This window comes from Ictidomys tridecemlineatus, chromosome X (genome assembly GCF_052094955.1).
Source record: "Ictidomys tridecemlineatus isolate mIctTri1 chromosome X, mIctTri1.hap1, whole genome shotgun sequence".
In the NCBI taxonomy this organism is placed as follows: Eukaryota; Metazoa; Chordata; class Mammalia; order Rodentia; family Sciuridae; genus Ictidomys; species Ictidomys tridecemlineatus.
The window spans coordinates 64,989,876-65,012,854 of NC_135493.1; the positions used below are offsets into that span (position 1 = coordinate 64,989,876).

The 22,979-nt window shown below is 34.4% G+C and overlaps 1 protein-coding gene across 1 annotated transcript in view; it reads left to right on the forward strand.

The window, feature by feature from the left end:
* Positions 1–508: 508 nt before the first annotated feature.
* The window catches only part of Brwd3 (bromodomain and WD repeat domain containing 3), a 118,658-nt gene continuing 96,187 nt past the window's right edge, over positions 509–22,979 (forward strand). The window contains exons 1-6 of the mRNA XM_005328827.4: positions 509–768; positions 897–955; positions 1,162–1,191; positions 1,600–1,659; positions 13,806–13,956; positions 16,256–16,354. Of these exons, the coding sequence (XP_005328884.1) occupies positions 738–768; positions 897–955; positions 1,162–1,191; positions 1,600–1,659; positions 13,806–13,956; positions 16,256–16,354 (430 nt within the window). The 5' untranslated portion in view covers positions 509–737. The remainder of the gene's footprint in view (positions 769–896; positions 956–1,161; positions 1,192–1,599; positions 1,660–13,805; positions 13,957–16,255; positions 16,355–22,979) is intronic.

The following is a 22,979-nucleotide window of genomic DNA, read 5'->3' on the forward strand; positions in this document are numbered from 1 at the left end:
CACCACACTGGGGACCGATAAGTACAGCATTTTCAAATGGCACAAAAATCATGTTTTCTTCTCTCAATCATAATGCCCCTTATGGGCTAGCCTCCTGTTGGTGAGGGAGGGAGAAAAACAAAACCGCTTAGGTGCCCCATGAAGGCAACTGAGTCTAGGCAGCCCCCCACAAGTTCTTCACCACCAAAGCAGGAAGAATTCTCTGCCGGAAAGGGCCCAACTGCCCTCACAGGAATGGCAAGCGAGTCCAGAGCTCGCGGACGCCAACGCCACCACAGAGTTCTACGGAGGTTGCCAGAGCGTCGGTTGTCAGTTAGCACCTCCTTCTTTCTAGAGCCCGGTAGCTAGGCAACCCTCAGTCCTCTGGAAGAGCTAAAGTCAGGCGTTTGCGTTAGTGCCTCTGGCGGCGACCAGCGAGTGCTGCAGGCTTGTTTCAACATTTTTACCCTCCCCTCTCTCCACCCCCTTTGCCCCCGCCCACCCCTCCGCGACTTCGGCTCCTCCCTCCTCTTCTCTCTCCCTCTCCTTCCTCCTCCGCCTCCTCAGCTCTTGGGCTAGAATATCTATGGGTCGAAACGTGATGCGATGAATTCGAGAGAGACCGAAACTGGGACGAGGAGTGCGGCGGAAGCGGCGGGACTCCCGGGCATGGGGGCTTCACCACAATAGAGGCAGCGCCCCCACCCGCCCCCGCCAACCCCTCCGAAGCGAGCCCCCCAAACCCCCTCGGGAAAAGGATGGCGGCGGCACCTACTCAGATCGAAGCCGGTGGGTAGCTGTGTCCAGAGGCTAAGGGGATGGGGGCTTAGCGCGATGGCTGTCAGTTTCTTTTGAAAAAGCTTCTATTTCTCTTCTTTACCTTCCTCTCAACCTCTTTTCCCCCCCCTCTTCCTCAGAGCTGTATTACCTGATCGCTAGGTTCTTGCAGTCCGGACCCTGCAACAAATCCGCTCAGGTGAGAGGGAGAAGATGATCCGGGAGTCGTGGGGAAAGGTTCTTGTGGGGGAAATTGAGGCAGCGGGGTGAGAGCAGTTGCGTTGAGGGTGAGGGAAAGGCCGGCCTTGACTAGTCCTACCGTCAGTGGCTGGGTTTTAAGTGGAAAAGGAGGAATGGGTTGGTGATTTGAGCTGCTCCTCATATCCGTGTTTCCCTTTTGCTCAGGTGCTAGTGCAGGAGCTCGAGGAGCATCAGGTAAGGAGCCCCTTCGGGAAGGGGTGGGGAGGGTTGGGGTGAGACTGTAGGAAGGGGAGGGCAAGTCCTAGGCGGAGGGCAGGCGCCAGCAGGGAGGCTTCTATATGGGCACCCATAGCTGTTATCACAAGGGTGAACCGGGTTCTTCTCTCAAAGGGGGTGGCCGATGCTGGGGTCTTAACTCGCCCCCTCTTTATGTCTTTGGGAGTCGGTTTTACAGGATATACCACCCCTCGGCCTTCCCCCCACCCCTCCACACACACACCCGTCTACCTTTGAGGTAGTAGCTACTGGGACAAGAGAAATAAAGACACCAAGGGTCGAGGACCTGGGTCCAATTGATGGGGAGTGGAGGCTTCGCCTTCATCGTTTGCCCCCCCTCCCCCTTTCTTTTCCTCCGGCCCCCAGCTGATTCCGCGCCGCTTAGACTGGGAGGGGAAAGAGCACCGAAGAAGCTTCGAGGATCTGGTGAGTAAAGTTTTCATTTCAACTTAATCCAACTCTTTCTCCACTCCCTCCCCACCTTGTACCCCCAACCCTCCCCTGACCCCTCATCCTACGGCGCTCCAGAGCTTGTTGCCTAGCCTAAGGACGACTGCCCCTTCCCCCTCCCCCGCGAGTCGGAGAAAAGGGTACCTAGCCTTCCCTTCAGCTTCGCTTGTTTCTACCCCAAAACTTTGAAGAATGTGAGTTGATTATTAGAGATGCCCTGTTGTGGATTATGAATGTTACAAACATCAGGGAAGGCCCATTGTAGGGGGAAAAGGGAGAGAAACCAGGGGGTTATCTTGGGGCACGTACCAAGGACTGACGCTAGCCAATGACAGCGTTGGTAACAGCCCGGAGTTCCGGATTAGTGGAAGAAAACTGGTTTCTGGTTGGTCCTGGCTTGAAATACGGGAACTGAGGCCAGGCTTGGTCTTTTTTTTTTTTTCTTTTTTTCTTTTTTTGAGGGGGGAGAAGGGGCTCAGAAGGGGAGTTGACGGACCCCGGACTAGGAGAAACGACACAATTAAAAATAATAAGGAACATCGAGTGATTCCAAAATTTGCCGGTTTTAGATAATAGGCTACCGAATAAAAAGCATATCGTTGTATATCTCAGATCATAGAAAATAGCTCATTAAATCTTCAGTAAATCACATTTATACAGATGCATTTTCACGAAATAAAAACTGTGGATTATGACCTTTTGGAGAATTGGTGAAATATGATTTGGGGATTACAAGGAGATAACAATGGGCACATTTAAAAATATACTCTATTAAAGGACCAAAGGCATTGAATTGACTGTTGTATCTCCTACAAATACAGTACCTACTGTAAATGTATCTTCTGCTCAGCATTGACACAAAAACATGGTCCTTTTTATTTTGGAGAGGATTTCTGTATTAATCATAGGCATAGTGAATTGTAAGGTAATGAAACGAAAGGGGTGCTGTTACTGAAATCTAAATTCAGCTATCTTTCCATCAAATAAGATCCAAATGAGGAAAATCAGGCAAAGTTAAAGAAAGTTGGAGCATTAAATATAAACAAGATGGTTTAAAATATGCTTTTAATAGAACAATATTAAATTACTTGTTTATTTTGATATTTCTTTGTATTGTTTTGCAAGTGAGTTCATGTTATTAATTATTATACAATCTACTCATTAAACATTTTTTTTTATTTTGCAAATTACCAAAGGTGATATAAGAATCCTTACAAGGGTAAACTAGACATCTGTACTATTAATGGTAATAATTTCTCAGCAGTATAAAATTATTTTTGAAAAACTATGTATTACCAGGTTATTTATAGTCAGGCTCTTTGTTGGACTTAAGTTCTGCCTGTCCATCAAAAGGCAAAAACAACAGTGCCTACTAATATATGTTTTAACATATAATTACCAATACTGCTTTAAAAACAGTTTTAAAGTTGAAGTATATTGAAAATGTTTTTCTTTACCTTTGTGCCTCTTACAGTCTGTATGTGTATACAGGTTAGTCTTTTTTAAGCAAGTGGAAAAGGAGACTTAAAAAGATTTTTTTAAAAATTAACTTGATGGGATATTTAAGTAAAAAAGTCAGCTTACTAGATATTTCCTTTTGTTTATATTGTAAAGGCAAAGTTTTACAAAATTGTAACCAATGTTCATTTCATGCTTTATATTTCTCTGTATATTTTATGCTTTATATTTTTTTGCACATACTTAACCTGTGTAATTAAATAGTCATCATTTTTTAATGGTAAGAGAAAATTCAGTTGTATTTAAGATGTTATATTTTGATCCCATCTTCCAGTTGAGCATTTGTTGCTTCTACTTTTTCACTTATGTTTTTTCCTGGCTAGGTGTTTTTTTCTGCACCCTGCTTCCCTTGAGTTATTTTCTTAGACTTTAAAGTGGATTTATCAGGTCAAGGGGCTTATCAGTTTAAAATGCTTTTGTCATATATTATAAGATTAATCTACAGAAGACTGTAACTGTACTAATTTTTAATGTCCACCTCTAGCAACTTAATGTGAGTTTTCATTATGATTTTTTAGTCTTTTGGTGGCTTTAATAGGTGATAATGGACCCTAGTTGATTTAAATGACCTTATTTTTATTATGAGTGAGGCTTAATCTTTAACCAATTATTTTGAATTCTTGTTAACCCATTTATTTTTTTATTTTTTTTATAGTTGGTCGTTCAAAACATTACATAGTTCTTAATATATCATATTTCCCAGTTTGATTCAAGTGGATTGTTAACCCATTTATAAAGGATATACTTTAACCTTGATTTTTTAAAATTTTGTATTTTTTATTTACTGATTCTTTTTTATTTTAATATTTCCTTATGCTTTTTTTTCCCTGTGTTAGGGATTGATTGCCAGGACCTTGCACAAGCTAAGCAAGTGTTCTACCATTTGAGCTACTCTACGAGCCCTTCTTTATACATTGGTTTTTTCTGTACTAGGCATTGAACCTGGGGCCTCATACATGCTAGGAAAGCACTGAGATACATCTCTAGCCCTTTTTTCATTTGAGACAGTTTGTCCAGGCTGACCTGGAACTTGTAGTACTCCTACCTCAACTTCCCTAGTAGCTACAATTATATGTGTCCTTTACCACACCTACTCTCCTTATACATTGTTAAAAATTTATATACACAGATAATTTTGCTATTATTATTTGAACATTATGTATACTTTTTGTGTTTCATGTAATTTGTATATCATGCTTTTAGATATTTTGTCATACTTAGATGCATATTTTCAAGGGATATTACTTTTTGATATTCTGTCTTAAATCTGTTCTCTACCTGTGAATTTCTTTGTAAAGAAATAAGGGGCAGGGTTGAGTGAGAATTTGAACAGAAGGAACAGAAGTACAGTGGCTAAGAACTGTGTGTGCATTATTAATTGCTAGATTCATCAGTTGTGAATTAAAATTAGTACATATCTGACCTCTAAATTTGAGTGGCTTAATTGTGCAAAAGATGGATTATTTTTTCTTGGTAAATATTTTTAAAAGTGCTGTTATTAGAGCAATGAATTTATAGAGTGTGGTCTTTGATTTAGCTACATGTTTTGTATTGAAATTTAGGGCTCAGTATTAATAAATAGCATGATTTTGATATATATGGCTCATTAAATTATATAGCAATACTTCAAACTTAAGGAATACTTGGGTATGAAAATGAAAGAATAAAAATTCATAATGAAGTGGTGAAAGATTGTAAACAGGGATATCAACATTTGATCAGAATTGTATAACTTTATGTACTTCATATATAAAACAAAAACCCTGCCTGTCTGTTCATACTATATACTTTGAATTCATTGCAGTCTTAGCTTGGTTAATCCAGAAAACAATATATTAAGGAAAGGATAAATTTTGCATCTTCCAACACTAAATTACTACTTTTACTATTACCTCTCCCAGGGGGGGACCCCCCCCACACTTTTTAAAAAATTCATTTGATGCATTTTTTACTCCTAATTTGGAATAAAAGGGAAGGTAATTTTTTGTTAAAGTTACCAGTAGGTATGTATTGACATATCTAGATCAGAAGTACCTTTAAAAAATGAGTCTGTACATAAAATGTTTGGAAGTTCATATTGAACTTAGTTTTGTGAATATGGCATTCAAAATAAATTAGTTTTCCAGAATTTTAAGTAATGGTGGAGAGTTTTGAAATTGTGATTGTATCTGAAGTTTGATTTGAGCATTTTTTCTTATTTTCTGTTTTCTAGTTGGCTGTTATTGATAATAGATTTGCTGCTTGCAATTTATCTTAAAGTTATAATTTAAATAATTGCAAATGTCCTTTCATTTTTGGTGATCCTGGTGAATTGTTGGCATCAAGGATGTGTCTGTCTCTGTGTGTGTTGTGTATCTTTAAATAGTTTTTGTTAATATTAAATATTATATATTGAAATTATGGTTTAGAAACTTTTAATAAGACATGGCTTAATATTTTTGACCCATTTTAATAGTCTTCCCATCATAAGACTTAGCCAAAGATATAATTATCTTCAGGTATGTTACATATTTTTACATTTGTTCAAGATTTTTATCTATAAAATTGAAAGCACTAGTTAGTGCTTACATTTGAAGTGACATAGATTGTACTACCTTCATTTTATATACAAAAGACTTGAAATAATTTAATGGTATTTAAAAAAATCTTTCAAGATTATAAGTTCATTAATATCTTTAAAAGAATGCATGCATCTATGATGATAAATGTTACTAGAATTTGCATCTGCATATAAAACATTCAAGTTTAAAAGTGTTTTCACATTGTATCAATTGATTCTCACCAACTAATTTAAAACATTATTTGAATTCCTGACATACCTGTATTCTTTCCTTACCTAACCTAGCTGTTGTTCTCCAATCACTAGTTAATAGTTTGAATTGTCTATTATAACTGACACTTCAGTTCTACTGGCATAGTCATGCATCTCTTAGTATTGAAGAAATTTACATATGTGTGATTTATTAACTGCCATTTGGACACACAGCCATAGTTTGGAAGAACAAGAATTTTTCATGAGAAACCAAAATGCATGTGCTGCTTAATCCCAGTGCAGCATAGCATGCATATGATGCTTATAGGTTTTATGGCAGAGAACAGTTAATATGTGGAAACCAGGATTCCTGACTCCTGACTTGCTGAGTCAGGTATAGACTCTTTTGCTCTCCAGACTTTTTATCTGTAGCTATTTTTATGGGTTGATTCTTGGCTTTTCACATTTCGGTTCTAGAAAACACTTTGTATTTGTGTGTGTGTATTACTGGTATTGAACCTAGAGGCATTCTACTACCAAACTACTCTACTTCCCAGACCTTTGTATATATATATATATATGTATGTATGTGTGTATTTATTTACATTTTGAATAAGGGTCTTGCTAACTTTCTGAGCTTGCCCTTGAATTTGTCATCTTCCTGACTCAGCCTCCTGAATAGCTGGTATCACAGGCTTGTGCCACTGTGCTTGGCTAGGAAACACACTTTCAGTGATTAAAATTCTGGAGATTAGGAAATTTGTTATCTCAATACAAATGAGATGATATTATAAAAGTAAAGAGAACTGCTGTTAGGTAAGAATTTGGATTCTGTAAATTTGCCTTACAAAATTTTTTTCCTGTGATCATTGTTCTCAAAATTGAAATGCTTTAGTGTGTTTGTGTGTGTTTTCATTTTTTGTGGTACCAAGGATTGAACCCAGTGATGTTCTTGCTCTACCACTTAGGTACATTCCTAGTCTCCCCCAACCCCATTTTGAGACAAGATATCCCTAAGTTGCATGGGCTGGCCTTGAACATGTGATCTTCCTGTCTCAGCCTCCTAATTACAAGTGCGCACTATTATGTTGCTACTTCTTAAAATTTGGTCAGAGTGGCTGGATGGCAATGCATGGAAATCTGGGCAACTGTAACCCCAGAATTTGTATTTTTCTAATTTTCCAAATATTATATAAGGGATATATAAAACAATACTATATAAAAGAGTATTTAAAACATGAGCTTCAATTGAATGCCAAATCAGTGTTTTGAAGTGTGTGTTAGCAGAAAAAAAATGAGTTAGATCAGCGTGGTGGTGCACACTTGTGCTCTCAGTGACTTAGGAGACTGAAACAGGAGGATTGCAGGTTCCAGGTAAACCTCAGGTGCTTGGTAAGACACTGTCTCAAAATAAAAAAAAAAAATCAAAATGATTGGGGATGTAGCTTGGTGATAAAGCACCTCAAGGTTCAATCCCCTGTACCAAAAAAGAAAGAACATATGTCAAATGATATTTAGTATTATTCACATTTTATGCCATAAAAACAATTCAGTATGACATTGATATAGTATTCACTCTTAGGAAGTACAGTGAGTCTTTCAGATATCTTATTTCAGAGATTCTCATCCCTTCTCATTGAACTTATTTTCTATATATTATTTATAATTATTGTATTTTAAGTTATCTTGCTTAAGGTGTTTTCATATGCTGTTTAGTATCTACCATGGTGGTAGTTAGCTGGCCCTCAATTATTATTTAATTTTCTTAACTTTTTAGAAGCATTTTTTATGTGTGCATATGTTTATATGTGTGTATATGTGTGTGTGTATGTGTGTGTATGTTTATACTTATGTGTATATAACTATGGGTGTATATATATATCTCTATATAGATGTAATATCTATATATTATATGGACATGCCTATTTAAAGATATAATATCAGATTAATGTAGATACATTCAAACACATAGTCATACATATTATATATATATTATGTATACACATACACACATACACATACACATTCATATATATTTTATGTATATATATATTATATATACACATACACATACACACACATACACATTCATATATGGTTTTGAACCTGGGGCCTTGCACATATTAAGCAAACACGGAGGTTTATTCCCAGCCATTTAGTTTATTTTAATACAGAGTTTTGTTAAGTTGTCCAGACTGGTCTGGAACTTGCCATCCTCCTGAGTATCTGGAATTACAATTGTGTGCCACCATACCTTATTTCATGATACATATATTTTATATTTATTTAATCTGTTAACTGGTGCTGAGGAGTTCTTTCATTGGACCTTTCTCTGCTGAGCAACTTCTAGAATTTAGGTAGTTTCTCTGTCCTAATCTTGATTTCATTTGCCCTTAGGGTTATACTTTTAGCACTCTGTTGAGAAGTACCTTACCCTAGAGAATACTTAAACCTAGGAGGGTGGCCCTGGCTTCCTGAGTGTACCTTTGTTTTTTGGTATTGAACCCAGGGGCACTTTACTATTGAGCTACTTCCCCAGCTCTTTTTATTGTTATTTTTTTAAATTTGAGACAGGTTCTCCCTAAGTTGCTGAGGCTGGCCTCAAAGCAATCCTTCTGTCTCAGCATCCTGAGCTGCTGGAATTTCAGGCTCCTATACCTGGCCCTGAGTAAATCTTAAAATTAATAAAAATAAAAAGTAATTTTATGGATAATAATTAACATTTTCAAAAGAAGGTCATGGGAAATATTAATACTTTGTAGCCCACCTTGCTAACCAGTGGTTTGACTAGAGAAAGACCTGCTTGCCTTCCCCATTTCTGCCCAGGTTTACTCTCTCCTTTCAAATTAGGTAAATATTAAAACACAACACTTTAAATTACAATGTAGGCATTTACACACACACACACACACACACACACACGTGTGTGTGTGTGTGTGTGTGTGTGTATTTTTTTTTTTTTTGAGAAGTGGGTCTCCCTTTATTTCCCAGGCAGTTCTCAAAATCATGGGCCCAAGTGGTTTTCCCACCTTATCTTCCTGACTAGCAGGAATAGGTGTACACCACTATGCCTGGCTATTTAGATATTTTAATTTTTTGGAAGATTATGTAGAAGAAATGAAACTATGGTTAATTTTTTTTTGTTTAATTTTTTTGTACAAGCATTTGTATTCTTTTCCTTCAAAATCAGATGGTACTCTGAAGGACATAATTTGTAATTTTTTATAACATTAGCAGAAAATACTTAAACATCGAGAAGATATTATATGTTAGTCACTGTGCAAAGGGTTTTACTGGGTGGGGTTGTATTTCTCTTTGCCTGGAATGCTTGGTCCATACTCTTTGTCTGTCTTTTGAATTTTCACTTATCCTTCAAGTGTAAAATTGGACATGAACCCTTACCTTCAGGCAATATTAGGTACTGTACTTCCTTTCCTTAGCACTCTGTATTAACCTCTGGGCCCTTGCAATTTTTATTTGTTTCTATTTACTAGTTTGTTTCCTTCACTTGGACTATGGGTTCCCTTAGGGAAGCAGTTGAATCTTCTTTTCCTTGCATCCCTTACATTTCAATTGTGAATGAATGAATGCAAGTGAATGATTTTGTTTTTGTCTGAACCAAAACATATGAGGTAGTTGTCACTGCTTCCTTTTTTATAAATGAAGAAGGTCAGATTCAGAGAGGCTAAGTAACTTTGCCCAGGGTCACATAAGTAGAAACTGGGGATGCTGGAATTATTCATAACTAAGTCTTCTATACCACATTGTGAAAAACAGTAAAAGCTAGTAAATTTTAGAGCCTGAATAATCCAGCCTGACAGATTTCAAAGTAGCTTGCTTCTATCTATACTTCTATTAATATAGTTAAACCTATTTTTCAAAATCTATTTTGTTTTTTATCCCTATTGACTTTAAGATTATGTGACTAACTTTTGTCTCTTCCATCTTCCTTTGTAAAACTAATTTAAAAATACCAGATAGTGTTTCATTTTCCTTAAGCATACAATACCTGTTTGCTTCTTCATTTTACCTCTGTAGCCATAGTCTTAGTTAAAAACAAACAATTTTTTCTTATACTTTTAAGAGTTACTTGTTTGTATTATTTTTAAAAGCTTTGGTTCAAAAAATTATACCATTTCCAAATGAAAAAATATATTTTAGATGTAGTTCTTGGTGTAGGACTGTCCTTCCAAGATAGCTACCTATATAGCACTTTACTCAGTGCTCAACGGGATTTCTCTTAACTAATTATGATATGCAGGATTATCTAGCATTTCAGGTCTTCTCGCTTGCCATAATGATTCTGAAGTGAATTCAGTCATTAGGTTTGCTCTCTAGGTCAGCCAGTCTTCTATCAAAAAGGTTTATAATTTAGGATTTTTTAGTTTTACTTTCAATATATTCAGGTTTATAGTTTATATCTTTTTGCAGCCTTTTTGTCAGTTTCCAACTTTATAATTTTCAACTGTTAATATGAGTGGTAGAGAGAGGAGTGGGCAGAGTTCCAGATTCCTGTCTATTCATTGTGACATTTAAACAAAGCACTTCACTTCTCTGTAACGAGGAGTTGGGTTGATTATACAAAATGTCCTTCCAATTCAAATATTCTATAATGCATTGGAGTTGTTTTATAGAATAATACTTGTGTTATACTCTTAAACTTTGTTTTCAGAGAAGTTCCCAAAACACTCGAGAAGAGTTATTAGTCAGCCATTATATTCCCAAGATAAACATATAGTTGAATGATTGAAATTAGGATGTTTGAGCTTTAATTGAAAAAATTGAAAAGAGTTGTTTATAATATTAAGCTATGAAAGAATATTTTAAGTACAGACTTTTTTTTTTTTGGTACTGGAGATTGAACTCTGGGGTGCTTTATGACTGAGTGAGCTGTATCCCCAGTTCTTTTTTATTTGAGACAGAGTCTTGCTAATTTTCTGAGGTGGGCCTTGAATTTCTGATCCACCTGCCTCAGTCTCCCAAGTAACTGGGATTACTAATGTGTGCTACCTTACCTGACTTAAGTACATACTTTTATAATTATATTTTTCGACATATTATTTAACATTTATATATATTTTAATGTAGAATTATAGAAAATCTTTTTTTGGGGGGAGGAATTGGGGATTGAATTCACTTGCCCTTAACCACTGAGCCACATCCCCAGCCCTTTTTTATATTTTATTGAGATACAGGGTTTTGTTGAGTTGCTTAGAGTGCCGATAAGTTCCTGAGGCTGGCTTTTAACTCACAGTCCTCCTGCCTCAGCCTCTTGAGCCATAGGAATTATAGGATGCACCACCATGCCTGGCTTATAAAAATTTTTGAAAAGTAACTATTCAGTGTTCACAGTTCTTTTTCAAAAAAATATTTTTAGTTGTAGATGGACAAAATACCTTTGTTTTATTTATTCATTTTTATTTGGTGCTGAGGATTGAATCCAGTGCCTCAGCCGTGCCAGTCAAGCACTCTCCCACTAAGCCACAATAGAACTCCAGACTCTGTACACAGTTCTTATGTCTGAAAAGATCATCTTAAAATAACTCTATTTTTATTAAGAAATAAATGGATTCCAGTAAACATTAACTACCACTTCTAAAACCCCAAATTTGATTTGGAAGGAACATTGTAAGAACTGCATTGATAAAGTCTGGAAGTATGCCAGTGTTTAAGGAGAAGTTAGTATGCTTAAAGTCAAAATATTGTTATTGCCATTCTTTTTGTAAACTCTGTATTTCTTTAGTACTACCAATAATGACATTTTTATTGATTTTACAGAAAAGTTGTTTTTGAGACTGCTTAGAAATTCAACAGTTCTCTGTCGTGTAAATATCAAACTTGTGAACTTTATTTGCTGGTTTATCATACAAATAAAGTTCTAATTAGAGAAACTGAGGGTATGGCCTAATGCTACAGTGCTCACCTAGCATGTACAAGCTTCTGTATTTGATCCCCAGTCTGTGTTCACACACATAAACACAAAGATTGCTATATATGTTGTATTTCTATGGTATTTAGTTAAGCTTTTGTATAACAAGTTTTATATAACTGTTGAGTTGGTCAGGGGATGAGAAAAAGAAAATTGTCAATAAAAGATATCTAGTAGCATCCTGTATAAAGCCCCTGGTATAGCATTTACTTGATCAAAAAATAATGGCTGATATCAGAAGCCTGGTTTTTCTAAGACAGTATTGGGAAAAGCACAGCTGTTATAAATAGTAATATGCAGTACCTTAAAGCTGTTTTCCCCATTCAGAAACTGTATATATTTTAATAGTACTAACTACATGTGTATGCACATGATAGGAAAAGCCCTATATTGTGTTAAGTTATGAGAAATAATTAAAAGATTTTGTTTGATACTTTGTCTCAACCCATAAGCTAAAACTAGTAGATGTAACCTCCTTGCTATTCTTCTGAGCTTTATGATAGTTGCTTGGGCCCTACCTATTTTAGTAGAGTAATTTTTTTTTTCCTTCAGGAGCTTATGAGTGATATTTTACAAAAGGAAATAACTTCAAAAAATAATAATCTTAATAGAGTCACTTATATTCCCAGAATTCTGAATACATATATTCTAGTTCTTTAACCTATATTTCCTAAGACAAAAAAGGCACTGAAATTTTTCCTCTAGAAATTCTCATAACATTGATTATAGGTAGACTTTACTTTGATATTCATTCATTCATTTATTTGTTCAACAAATATGTATTCTTTATGCAAGGGACTTTCTCAGTACTAGGAATATGGCAGTGAACAAAAGACAAAATATATTTTCTCAGAGTGATCACCAGTGATGATTTACAAAATTTTTCTTTTGTGTTTTACTGTTGTTCTTGACCTGTTAATGTATGTCCTTTGCAATATATATATGATGTACATATAAAAAATGGCATTCTAGCCAGAAGTGGACCTATGTCAATGTGAGAGTATGAATGCTCTTTGTAGCTAACAATCTTATTTTCTGTTTACTGTTTTCATAATTAGGTATTTATGAAACCTTTCAAGGATTTGAGCATTAGCTTAGATTTTAAAATTGTTTCTTTATTGATTAGTTCCTACTTTATGTGTTTGCTCATGTTCTGACATTTACTTGCAATTAAAAAAAATTGAGTCTAAGTTGCAAGTCATGTTTGTTACGTGGATTCTTTTTCTAGAGTGTGGTATTTATAAAAATCATTAATTAGATTCCCTTTTAGAAACAAATGAACTTTTAGGAAAACTAATTCTACTTTATTGTATAAATGTGTTACCTTAATTATAAAGGGACTTGGGTGAGATTTGATGCAAGTAATATCTTTCATTTTTGTTCTTATCATTTGTATAGAATCCAGCGTTTCTAATTCTTGATAAGTTCATTATCAGTACTGAGTAAATCAAGTAACAGTGTTTACACATTGCTTTTCTTTGGCGTGAATACTTTTGCTGCTTTGTAACACATATTTTGTGAAAGTAACAGCTAAGCATATAAGTTTATACAGATATATTAAAGTAAGTTAGAGTGCCATCTCATTTAAATGTTGTCATATCATTCTTTTTTTAAAGAATTTAACATTTATTTTATTCATTTGTTTTTATGTGGTGCTGAGGATCAAATCCAGTGCCTCACCCATGCTAGGCAAGTGCTCTACCACTGAACCACAACCCCAGCCCTGTCATATCATTTAAATATGCTTATTTTGTGGCTGTTTTCTTAATTTAGTTCAAGCACTAAATGTTTAAAATTTTATTTTACTCATTTCATATTTAAAACTATACTCTGCTCCATGATGGAAATGGTAAGAGACTCAATTAATGTTTGTAAGCCAAAAATGTTATGTTTTTCCTCTTGTGTTTAATTTCTCTGTTTTAGGTGGCAGCCAATGCACACATTCCTCCAGACTACCTCCTTAAAATTTGTGAGCGGATTGGTCCCTTACTAGATAAGGAGATCCCTCAGAGTGTTCCTGGGGTACAAACATTACTAGGTGTTGGTCGGCAGTCTCTGTTACGGGATGCCAAAGGTAAGATTTTCATACATTAGAACTTTGTTATTAGAGGAAGGAGTAAAGAGAAAAAATGTTCTCTTGTTTTTGATAAATACTCATTTTCTTCTAGATTTTGTTATCTTGTCCATATTGTTTTTACTTTCTTAGTGTACAAGTAAATTTTTAGAGGCCTATAAAGAAACCCTTTGTGTCAATCTGAATATTAGAGAAAAAGAATATAAAATGAAGTATGTTGATACCCAATTCAGGTCTTCATAATTTATATACAAACAGATACAAAAACTGTGGTATATATGTGTATAAAGAATTGTAATGCAAAAAAAAGTACATGTATAAAGGCAAAAAAATGAATATCGTTACCTTAGATTAGGTAGAGGGAAGTGAAAGGAGGGGAAGGCAGGGAATGTGGGGATAAGAAACATAGTAGAATGAAACAGACATTATTAATTTATGTATATATGTGACTGTATGACCAGTATGATTGTAAACTATGTATACTCAGAAAAATGAGAAATTATATTCCATCTATGTATGATATATCAAAGTATATAAATGCATTCTTCTGTCATGTATAACTAATTAAAACAAATAAAAATTTAAAAAAAGAAAAAGAAAAGTACCTCCTCTCAAAAAAAACAATATAAAACCCCTTTATAATTTTGAAATAGAAATCTCAAAGGCTACTGCTGTGATTACAATAGTATAAATGTTTAAAAATTATTTTCTTATTTTATAATGTTTTTCTATTTATTAGTCTTAATAATATAGTCTAATCTTATTGTTCATTTCATGACAAATAAATGAAAATTAGATGTAAATTTTTCATAATTAAAAATATTTAAACCAAAAATATTAATCACTGGTGACTGTCAAATACTTGTTTCTCTATTTTGCTACTTTTCAGTTTTTATAGACTTTTTTCCAATATGGAACCCCCAAATGTAAAACATATAAAGTGGAATTTTCTAATATAAAAATGTGAAATTAGCCTGACATGGTGATGAATGCCTATGAGCCCAGTGATATGAGAAGCTGAAGCAGGTGGATCACAAGTTTAATCTAACCTGGCAACTTAGCAAGACCTATTGTAAAAATTAAAATAAATAAATAAGATAAAAATGAACTGGGGATGTAGCTCAGTGGTAAAGTCAAATCCTGGGTTAAATCCTACTACCAAAAAAAAAGTAAAATTGGGCATTAAGAATAACTCTTAGAATATTAAATACTTCTGGGCAAGCAACCAGTTTATTTGTATGTATTTTTTTATTAGCATACTGTTTTTAAAGATCTACTTCATTAAGATAGTTACATTGTTGTGGCTCAGCGGTAGAGCGCGTGCAAGGCTCTGAGTTTGATCCTCAGCACCACATAAAAATAAATAAATTAAAGGTATTGTGTCCAACTACAACTGAAAAATAAATATTTTTAAAAAGAGATAGTTGCATAAATGATGCCAGATTTTATTTTATTTTGGTACCAGGGTCACTTGACCATTGAGCCATATCCTCCACCACTTTTTATTTTTTATGTTGAGACAGGATCTTCCTAGGTTTTGCTAAGTTGTTGAAGCTGGCTTTGAACTTGAGGTCCTCCTGCTTCATCCTCCCAACCTGCTGGGATTACAGTCATTCACCACTGTACTTGGCTGTTGCAGATTTTAAGCATCTCATTTTATAATTGCAATTCTTTCATTGAGTTAATTGGAAGCTTTTAAGAGTACTCATATATTTTCATTTCTCAGTCTAATTATTAGGAATATTTAGATTTTTTTTCAAATTTTTAAAATAAACATAAGAGACAAAAATGATGATTATTTATAGTTAGTAATCATCTGATATGCTGTGTTACCTCTTATGGCACAACCTGTAAGTACTCAATAATATGAGCTTGCACAACGTGTAAATGTGCCTGAATTTTCTGTGGAAAATTTGTACAAAGATTTGATCAGATCTTTGCTTATACAGTGTCATGAGTAGGCATGTATAAGCCTAAAGATCAAGAAGAAAAATGTAAACCAAATTTTTTTTCATCTGTGACACAGTTGCATAAGATTTAAATGTACATAAAAGAAGTTTTAGTTTGAAAGAAATGCAGAAATACAATATCCTGGGATTATTATGTGAAGGTATTGTGTTTACTAGTTATGATTTAGTTTAAGAAATGTTTAAATATATGAATATCATTTTGTTGTGGCTTTAATAGGGCAACATATATTCCAAGAAATGAAATTGAAATCAGATATGTGCTTCAGAGGCACAAAGGAAAAGAAAAATACTGCTGTATTCCTTGACTAACTTTTAGTCTTTTTACACAGACTGTAAGAGTACACTATGGAATGGGTCTGCTTTTGCAGCTCTACATAGAGGCAGACCTCCAGAACTACCTGTAAATTATGTGAAACCTCCAAATGTGGGTGAGTAATTATCCCCTTGAGTTATAAACATGTTCTTGATTCATTCTTTCTTGAAATTATTAAAAAGGCAAAAATGTTTATAAAAATTAAATTTGAAGTATAAATAAACTGGTTATGTTCCTAAGGAGTTTGTTAGTCTGGATTTTAAGTCATTTTTAGTTAAAACAAAATATAACCATGGTTTTTTTTTTTTTGGTAAAAGGTGACTTTTTTCATTTCATTTCTTTCTTGGCAAAAACATTTCTTTTAAAAAATATAGTACAGATGTTTTTATCCCCGTGATTGTCTGTGTGCTGGATTTCCCAGAAGTTTTTACTTTTCCCCAAAGTTTCCCAAAACTTATCCTTTCTGATTGCTTTCACAAGGAAACAAAAGTATATTCTGCTTATATCTGTTTGCCAAACTTGTAATGATGTTTATGTGTCTTATTAAGAAAAAAAGTCACTCTTCCCAATTCTACTTTACTTCAATTTACATCTCCCATTCAAATTACTATTGGGACATCTCTAGCCAGAACATTTTGAAGAAATACTAGTTGTGGTTCCCAAGGAGATTTAGGCACAAAATCATTTATATGATTAGCTCTCAAACACATTTGCCAAACAAGGTGTTGGATGAACTGCCATTCTGTTTCTCTGTTTTCTCCCTCTTCAAAAATTATATAGTTTTTATAGTGCATAGTGTTGTGGAATATGTATTAAAATTTTAAAGGACTGAATTTCAGATTGAAAAATAAGAGTACTTTTTTTTAAGCTGGCATGGTGGTGCATGACTGTAATGCCAGCTACTCTAGAGACTGAGGCAGGAAGATCACAAGTTTTAGTTCAGCCTGGACAACTTAGTTGAGACCCTGTCAGGAAATAAGAATTAAAAAGGACTAGGGATGTAGCCCACTGGTAAAGTGTACAGGTTTCAATACCTGGTATAAAGAAAAAAAATAGAATACTTTTTTAAAAAAATGATACTATTATATACAATAAGTTTATAAGAATGTATTTACCTCCAGACATTAAATAAGTTAGTGTTAGAAATTATTTAAAAATATATTTAGACCACAGCTGGGCATGGTGGTGCATGCCTGTAATCTCAGCAACCTTGGGGGTTGAGACAGAAGGATTATGAGTTCAAGGCCAGCTTCAGTGACTTAGCAAGACCCTGATTCTAAACAAACAAATAAATAAGGCTAGAAATGTGGCTTATTGGTAAAGTGATTCTGGATTAAATCCCCAGTACCAAAAAACAAATAAATAAGTAAAATAAACAAAACTATTTAAATCAGGTGTGGTAATGCACACCTATAATTCCAGTGACTTGGGAGGCTAAGGCAGGAGGGCAGCAAAAGTATAAGGCCAGTCCGAGCAACTTGGTAAGACCCTGTCTCAAAAACAAAATAAAATAAAACAAAACAAAAACAAACAACCTCCCCACCACCACAAAACAAAAAATGGACTGGGATTGTAGCTTAGAGGGAATGCACTCCAGGGTTCAGTACCCCCCCTAGTACCCCCTCCCCCCAAAAAAAAGATATTTATGCAAATTCATTGGTTAAAGAACTTTCACAAGACATATTAAGGGAAATTTGATACTTTCAATTGTACCGTTAGCAATAGTTTTTTATAGTCTGAAGTTAGTTGGCAAATACATTACTGGGTTGGGTTTAATTGAATGTAACATTGCTAACATTTTTTTCACTTTAAAGGGTACTTTGTTTACCTCACCAGAATTCTTCAATGTGCACTTTCCCTTAAACTACTTAAAACTTCATAATTTATTGCACTGAATTGAGACAATTTCCATCCATTTATTTTTGCTAACAATATATATTTTTAGCCATACTATTCAATGTTATTTTTCTAGTGTGTTATACTTCTTTAGTGGTCACATGTGAAGAGCAGAAGAGCAGACTTCAAAGTATTTTCAGGCTTTTAAAATCTTCTCTAACCTTCCATCTTGTTTCCTTTTTCTTTTTAAAAAATATCTTTAGTTGTAGATGGACACTATATCTTTATTTTGTTCATGTAGTTTTATATGGTGCTGGGGATCAAACTCAGTGGCTCACATGTGCTAGGCAAGTGTTCTACCACTGAACTACAACCAGCAGCTCCTCCTTTTTCTTTTAACTAAGCATGCTCTTTTAAATTTATGCTGGTTTTGTATAGTAAGATTTTTACACTGACTTGAATCAGTTTATTATACTTTTAGTAATTGCTTAGGAATTGTTGTATTCCTGGTATTGCTCTCAAATTCTTAAAATCTGCTATGTTATTTGGGAAGGGCTTTTAGAATAGAGGTAATTCAATCGTGTATCTTCAGGTAGTACATAGTAGTGAACCATACCTAAGTTAAAGAGAATTGGAATGCAGAGCCTGATTGAAAACTCAGAGGATTAAAAAAAAACACCTCAGGATTTCTAAGATAGTAATCAAGATAAATATGAAATTTGCTTTTGACTTTGTGATTTGAGGCAGGTTTTTCATTGTGGGGTACAGTCTACAAAGAACTTAATTAGGTAGATAAGTCTTATAAAAGTTTTATCAAAGAATCTTAGAACTAGAGAAAACTAGCAACATTTTGTTGAAAAACAGGGTTCAGTGAAGTGAGTTTTACAATAATAGGAAAATATTGAATAGATATAGGACTACTTTGCCTTTTCATATGCTAAATTATATTGTTATTCACGTTATGGGTACCATATCTCAAGTAATTTGATCTTGGAAACCTTCCCCCAGAATAACTGTGAAGATTCTGAATGTTTAGGAACATTCTGATTTAGGAAACTGTTGTAAACCCTTCTGTTTATAGCAGGGAAGCGTAAAGCCAAGAGTAGTCATGTAATTGGAATAAGATATATTGCTTGCCTTCAAATATATTTCTATTTTTATATCATGTTCATGGTCATATGGTACTATACTTTCTTGCTCTAATATATCTATACTTACAGATCTATAAAGGTAGAGGTTTGGGTGTATTGCACTCATTCATTTTTTAATTGATTGATTGATTGGTACAGGGAATTCCAGGGGTGCGAGCCACATCCTCAGACCTTTTATTTATTTATTTATTTATTTTGAGACAAGATCTTACTAAGTTGCTTAGGGCTGACCTCAAACTTGCAGTCTTCTTGCTTCAACCTCCCAAGTTGCTGGGATTATGCATGTAACACCTTGCCCAGCTTACTTTTATTTTTTAAAGTCAAGTATATTAAGGTATAATTAATAAAATTCTCCCTTGTTAAGTGGGTAGTTCAAGGAGTTTTTGCAATGTATACATTTGTATGAACACTGACACACGAAAAATACAGAATATTACTATCACTTCCTTAATATCCTTCACACAAATTCTGAATATCATTAATCTTTTTTTCTGTGACTGTATTTCACCTTATTTAGAATGTCTTCTAAGTTAAATTGTATAGAATATAATCTTTTTGTTAGTCTGATTTTATATGAACCAGTGCTTTTAAGATTCATGCATGTAATTTCATTTATCAGTAGTTTGATCCTTATTACAAAATAATATTCCATTGTTTGGATATATTGCTATCTGTTCATTTTTCAGTTGATGGACATTCACATTGTTTTTACAGTTTGGCTATTATGAATAAAGCTACTCCTAACATTATTGTGCAGATCTTTTCATGAATTCTGGGGCATGAATATCTAAATAGAAGAAATTTTAGATTATATGGTGAGTACAGGTTTAGCTTTGTAAGAAACTGCCAAACTGAACAGTGGCTGTCCTCTTCTGTGTTCCCACTAGCAATATATGAGATTTCCAGTTGCTTCATATTCTCACTACCTTCTGATACTGTCAGTTGATATCTTTTTATGTGTATAATTGCCAATCTGTGTGTCTTCTTTAGTGAAGTGTTTTAGTCAGCTTTTTTGCTGCTGTGACCAAAAGACCAGACAATAACAATTTTAAGGAGGAAAAGTTTATTTTAGGGCTCACGGTTCAAGAACTCTTAATCCATAGACAGCCCACTCCATTCCTTGGGGCTTGATGTGAGGCAGAACATCATGATTACAGTGTGTAATAGAGGAAAGCAACTGGGAACTTGGCAGCGGGAAGGAAAGAGAGTTCTCTCACCAAGGATAAAATATAAGACACATCCCCCAATGACCTACCTCCTCTTGTCATACCCTGTCTACAGTCACCACTCTGTTGATCCCTGTCAGGGGATTAATGCACTGATTAAGACTCTTATATCCCAGTCATTTCACTCTAAACTTTCTTGCATTGGCTCACACATTAACTTTTGTGGACACTTCATATCTGAATCATAACATGAAGTACTTGTTTATATCTTTTAACCCCCCTATTTCTTTTGCATTAATGGGGATGAACCTAGTGCCTCCCAGCCTAAGCATGATAGGCAAAAACAAAGGTATATCCTTAGCTCTTTAAAACAAATTGAGACAAGGGTCTCACTAAGTTATCATGGTTGTCCTTGAGCCTGTGATCCTATTGCTTCAGTCTCCCAAGTAGCTAAGATTATAGGTGTGCATCAACAGGCCTGGCTGCTTTTTGCCTATTTTTTTAAAAAATTGATTTATTTTTCTTATTGTTGGGTTTGGAGTTTTTATATACAGTTTGTGTACAAGTTCTTTGTATTTTTCATATATTTTGTCCCAGCTATGGCTGTCTTGGTTTTTATTTTAGCATACTCGGGATTAAATTGGGGCAGTTTATCACTGAGCTATATCACCAGCACTTTTTTATTTTTATTTTTTGGATAGCAGGGATTGAACTTAGGGGCATTCGACCACAGAGTGACATCTCCATCCCTGTTTTCTACATTATTTGGAGACAGGTCTCACTGAGTTGCTTAGCATCTTGCTTTTGCTGAGTCTGGCTTTGAACTTGTGATCCTCCTGCTTCAGCCTCCTGAGCTGCTGGGATTACATGTGTGTATCACTATGTGGAACTGTCTTTACATTTTTTTAAAGAGAGAGAGTGTTTTTAATATTTATTTTTTAGTTTTTGGCGGACACAACATCTTTATTTTAAATATTTTTATGTGGTGCCCTGCGCATGCCAGGTGAGCGCATTACTGCTTGAGCCACAACCCCAGCCCTCTGTCTTTACATTTTTAACTGTCTTTAAAAGAACAAGTTTTTTATGAAGTCCTGTTTATAAATTTTGTCATAAAATTTATGCTTTTGGTGTCCTAGGATATCTTTGCCTAACACAGGATAACAAGGATTTTATCTTATATATTCTTTTAGAAGTTTTGTTTTAAATTTGGATTTTTGGTACTTTTTGAGTTAATTTTTATATTAGATTTATGGTTTAGGTGAGTTCATTTTTTTGCATGTGGATATCCAAATGTGTTAGAACCATTTGTGGAAAATACCATTCTTTCCCCTTGCCAAGGATTACTTTGCCGCATGATAGACCATGTATGTATTGCCTATTTCTGCACTTTATCCTATGTGAGGTTCTTAACTTTGGTCTCATTTAAAAAAATGTTTTGACTTTTTTTTGTACTGGGGATTGAACTCAGGGACATTTAGCCACTGAGCCACATCCCAGCCCTATTTTGTATTTTATTTAGAGACAGGGTCTCACTGAATTGCTTATTAGCACCTTGCTGTTGCTGTGGCTGGCTCCTGCCTTAGCCTGTTAAACCGCTGCGATTACAGGTGTGCACCACTGCACCAGTCTTATGTTGAATTATTTATTCCAAAGTTCCCATTCTGTGTGGTTAGTCTGCCTGTTGTTTAGTAATTTAATGAAATGCAGGGGAGGGAGCCTGGAGAAAGAATTTGTGAGTTAATTCTTAGATCCCATTCTCCAAACTATTGTAGTACTTTAAATATATGTGTGTGTGTATATGTATATACACACACACACACATATAGTTAAATATAAATTTATATATATTTATAAATAATATATATTATTAAATTTATAATAAATTATTATAAATATATAATTATTATAAATATGCATATATTAAATATATATATACATTTATATTTATATTTACTTTTTCCAGGGGTGACTTTCTAAATTCCTCTAGGGCAACAACAAATATGCCTATAATATTTATTTTATTGCAGAATTAAGTTTTAATCATGCTATTTCATTATCTATATGCTTAACAGATCAAGTTGGTTTTGCATTGGGCCAAAGTTTTCAGAGGAAGAATTCAGAGGAAGAAAACTGAACTAAATTTCAAGACAGTATTAATATCCAGTGCCACTCAAAGAAATTCTGAACCATATGTAATTATCTGTAGTATTGTTTGAGGTCTTATACATCCACCACTAAGTTGTTTCTCCTTCTTTCTTTTAAAGAGTAGTATTTATTTTTGGAAAATTTCTGCAATTTGAAGTTTCCATACAAATACAACTCTGTTGCTGTGCTAGGTGGTCAGTATAGAAGTAATTTTTAAAAGTTTGATTCATATCTATTTGTAGAAATAGTATTGTAGTTAATACTCATCATGGTAAAAGTTTCAGAATTTTTCCCAATTATCTAAATAGTTTTCAGAAAATTCCCTGTAGAAACGACAGCAGGATGACTTATTCATTTAATAAAAGTGATGTTACAACTAAAGAACAAATGTACATACTTATATTTCTAGACTGAGTCAAATGTATGATGTAATAAGACTCAA